At 40.1% G+C, this 4,333-nt stretch overlaps 1 protein-coding gene across 1 annotated transcript in view; it reads left to right on the top strand.

The window, feature by feature from the left end:
• Positions 1–2,833, top strand: part of TCP11L2 (t-complex 11, testis-specific-like 2) — a 41,415-nt gene extending 38,582 nt beyond the window's left edge. Inside the window, exon 9 of the mRNA XM_006897543.1 lies at positions 2,589–2,833. Within this exon, the coding sequence (XP_006897605.1) occupies positions 2,589–2,833 (245 nt within the window). The remainder of the gene's footprint in view (positions 1–2,588) is intronic.
• Positions 2,834–4,333: the final 1,500 nt, after the last annotated feature.

The following is a 4,333-nucleotide window of genomic DNA, read 5'->3' as shown; positions in this document are numbered from 1 at the left end:
GTGCGTGATAAGGTAGAGTCAGTGAAAAATAGCAAGACCCTCAGCAAGATGTATTGACAAAGTGACTGCAACAGTGAGTTCAAGGTCGGTGATGGTCATGGGGAGGACACTGGGCCAAGCAGCATTCCATTCTGTGTGTGTAATAACATTGCCAGAACACTTAACAATCACGTTTATCCAGTTCTCTTTTACCTAATTTAATTGTGTAAGTGCAGGTTTGTGTGCAGTAGTCTTGAAGTCACACCTATAAAGCAGTGAAACAGTGAGGAATACAGCAACATTGAGTACTGGTTAGTGCAGCCCTTTCAAACTGCCTTTCCTGACTGTTGACCATGTGTGGGGTGACCAGTGAAACAAATGCATCTAAGAGTGATCTTTTGAATGATGGTAGGGCAGCAGGCATAAACGGTGGCCATCTTGGGGAAACTTGGCAATGTGGTCATCTTCCCCTGTTTTTATTTGTGCTTTTAACCACTCTGATGACTTAGCAAATAAGGTATTGTGCTGCCAACCCAAAGGCAAGCAGTTCAAACCCACCAGCTGCTCCAAAGGAGAAAGATGGACAGTCTCCTCCCATGCAATTTAGAGCCTCTGAAAACCTGCTGGGGGGTCAGCTCTGAGGCGGCTGTGACTCAGAGGCACAGAACAGCAATAGCCATTTGTGGTGGTCTCCACGTGTTAAAATTTAAGTCTCAGAAACCGAATGGAGGGTCACTGTGAGTCAGACAGAATCTACTCAGCAGTAATGGGATCGGTCTTATAAGATTGCCAGAGGAACCCTGGGGGCGTAGTTACGCACGTGGCTTCTAAGGTAATGTGAACCCACAGCCACCCAACAGGAGAAAGATGTGGCTATCTGTTTATGAAGATTACATCCTTGGGAGCCTTTATGGGTAATCCTACCCCATCCTATAGTCCTATAGTCATTCAATGAGTCAAAATCAACTCTCCAGCAACAGGTGCAGGTTATCACTGCCACATGTTTAGATTTTTTAAAGAGGAACCAGAAGTTTGGAGGTTAAAATCCTCTGATTTTAAATGGCTTCTGGTTTCTAAAAACACTATGTGGGCAAGCCTTCAGTGCCATCTGAAAACTCAGCTTTGGCATGCGTAACTACAGCTGTAGACGTCACACTTCTTGTAAACAGCTCTGCACACCCCCAAGGTGCTCTACAGTTCTTTATCGGTTATGTTACCGATAACTTTTTTTTAAAATATCTTAAAATGGTACTGCAGCTGTAGAAACTAATTTGGTAAGTCCTCAGAAAGTCCAACAGAGAACTGCTATATGGCCCAGAAATCCCGGTTCTAGATAGATACCCGGAAGAAATGAAGCAGGCTAGAACGTCAGAAACCGAGGAAACCTGGACACCAGTGCCTGCTGGCGCACTTTAACAGTAGCCCAGAGTGGAAACACAGAAATGTCCAACCATAGATAGGTGGATACACAACATAGGGTACATACCTGCATGAGTAACAAAGAGAAGTGATGCTTTGATACGTACCACAGCATAGGTGAACCTTGAAAACACTGTGCTGGGTCAGATAGATTAGTTGTAAAAGAGCAAATATTGACGAGCTCTGGTGGCCTAGTGGCAAGGAGCTGCACTGCAATCCCGCAGGTGTGCAGTTCAAATCCACCAGATGCTCTGCTGAAGAAGGAAGAACAATCTCCTCCTGTACCAGTCAGATCTGATTTGATGGTACACATAAAAATAAATAAATAAATAAAAATTAAAAAATAAATTAAAAACTGTTTTTAAAAAAGAGCAAATATTGTGTGATCTCACTTTAACTTAAGCAAATATATAGAAACAAAGGTTATTAACAGCTAGCAGGAAAGGAGGAGTTTTTGTTTAGGAGGCATCAAGATTATGTGAGTGGTGTAGCACATTTTGGAAGAGGATGGTGATAATGGTGGGGTAACATGAACCATGTAAACCATGTTATGTTGAATTGGAAACGTGGGCATCGTGCTGGTGATAGTTTTGGTGTGTGTATTTCCCCCACAGTCTAAAAAGTAGCTGAAGCGGTAACATTCATTATTGCTCACAGATCTGTAGGAGTACATGAGTAGTCCTTTTGATCTTGCTGGACTAAACAGGTATCTGTGATCAGCTCTCTTTGGGTGCTGATCAGCTCTCTGTGCTGATCTCGGCTGGGGTCTCTCATATGTGGGAGTTTGGTTGGCACTCTGATGGTTCACAGTGGTCTTGAATGGAGCATCTGGGCTTCCCTCTGCAGGGTTGCTAATCCTTCACCAGGGCAAGGCTTGTTCAAGTGGTGGTGACTGACGAGTAGAACAAGCAATTGAAACAATGGTTCTTGAGGCCTAAACTTGGGCGTGGTACACCAGCACTTCCTTCACATTCTCTATTGGCTAACACAAGTTGTAATACCAGACAGAAGTACTCACTCAATCTCTTCCTGAAAGGAGTTGAAAAGCATCCTCATAAAGGTAGCAAATTGGGAGATTATTACCATCACCGTACCACAATTATAATATTTATTCTCATTTTTAAAAGTATGTGCTTTGGTTAAAGGACAGATTAAGATATCTCTCTCTCTCTCTTTTTTTTCTCCTTCAGATAAACGAATCCAGCAATACATGAAAAGCCTCCTTTGTCTCCCAACCCCTCCAAAAAGCTTGCCTCCCATTCCTGGAGGCCTTGCTGTCATTCAGCAGGAGCTGGAAGTACTGGGCTCTCAATATGCAAACATTGTGAATCTCAACAAACAAGTGTATGGACCATTCTATGCAAATATCCTTCGGAAGCTGCTCTTCATTGAGGAAGCCATGGGAAAGACAGAAGCCTCTTCTCCCCCAAACTAAAGAAAAAATGGACATTGCACCGGAGATCAGAAATCTAGCCCCTGGGACCCGGGCCTTTTCCATCCAGGGCATTACAGAAGTGGCTCCTTCTTAGTACTGCCCGTGGGGCAGTGTTAGCCCGAATCTGTGTAATCCAATATTAGCATCATAGAACTCATGCGCATTAGACAGAAACTATTTGTGCATCATTTTCCAGTTCAAAAGAGTAATTTTTAATGAAGTTAAGGCAATTTATGATTAATTATATTACTTGCACAATACTTGTAAAAATGTTTTCCTGAGCACTTATATCCTTCAACCCTGAAGAATTTGTATATTCCCTGACTTACAAATATAGTGATTTTTCATTGGGGTACAACTTCTTAAAGGATTGAATGTTGGAAGAATAACCAAGGGTATTGATGCTCTGAATTAATGGTGTGAAGTAGGCATCATTCTATTTGAAATGTATAATTACATTTTATTAACGTGATAGAAATTTACATAGTGTAAGTCCTCAGAGCCCAAAAATGTACCAAATCACATTTTGTAATACCAGTTGTCAGTATTTTCTTAGAAAATGTAAGTATATTGTAAGTTTCAAAGCTCTCTGCAAATTTCACATAAGACCTCCCTTGTTTTGTGAAAAACAGAAACAAAGGTTGGTTTCTCCTTGCAATTTAACCTGCTCTCTGAGAGAAACAATTTTTGCACAAATATTTTAGTGAATGTCTTTATATTTCTCAGGCCATTGATAAGGTTTATATACGATTTTAATATTTTTATGTAAGGCAAGACGGGCTTGAATTTGTTTACTTCTAAGAAGAGGCAGGAAAGTTGACAAAATGAGATGTCACAAGGAGACCCCTTTCACTGACGTTCTTATCCTAAAAAGAAAGAGTTAAAATTTTGATTTCTTAATCATATTATCTAATTGGTAAATAAGTGTTTTTAATACTGACAAAATCCTCACCTTGTCTTGAATATGATGCTCTTCTAAATGTCATGATTATTTGGACCCGAGTTGTTGGGCAGATTTTAGAGAAACCTAACTTAAAACGATAGTTTATTTTGAAGTGTTAAGGGAAACATTACAGTTTGGAGGTTCCAATCTGGAAAGTGCTTTCTTTGCATAAAATGCATTTTTGATTGTTTGGGTTTCTAAGGATTCATTGAGCCTTAATTGGGAGTGGCGAGGTAGGAAATCTACGAGCCCCCTTTTCTTACCACAACCTTCACCATTGTGGTGTAACTTAATTATTTTAAGAAGTTCTAGGAAGTGATTGTGTGACTAAATTGCCAATGTTTTTATTTTGGAGGAATCTGCCAAATTTTGAGAAGATTCTGAATGTTTATTCTTTTCCCTCACAATGACCAATATATTTAAAAAAAAATATCTATGCACTTGAGCAGTTGTGTAAGTAGAACTTTACTGACGAGCCCATCATTGGTCTTAGACCATTTTTCTCTTTCTTTATTTTTGTTCTATCCATATTCTCCTATGCTTAGAAACCATAAGGT

Source organism: Elephantulus edwardii, unplaced genomic scaffold, assembly GCF_000299155.1.
Source record: "Elephantulus edwardii isolate Elephantulus edwardi_28Jun2011 unplaced genomic scaffold, EleEdw1.0 scaffold00211, whole genome shotgun sequence".
Classification (NCBI taxonomy): Eukaryota; Metazoa; Chordata; class Mammalia; order Macroscelidea; family Macroscelididae; genus Elephantulus; species Elephantulus edwardii.
This window is presented reverse-complemented; position numbering and strand designations above follow the sequence as displayed.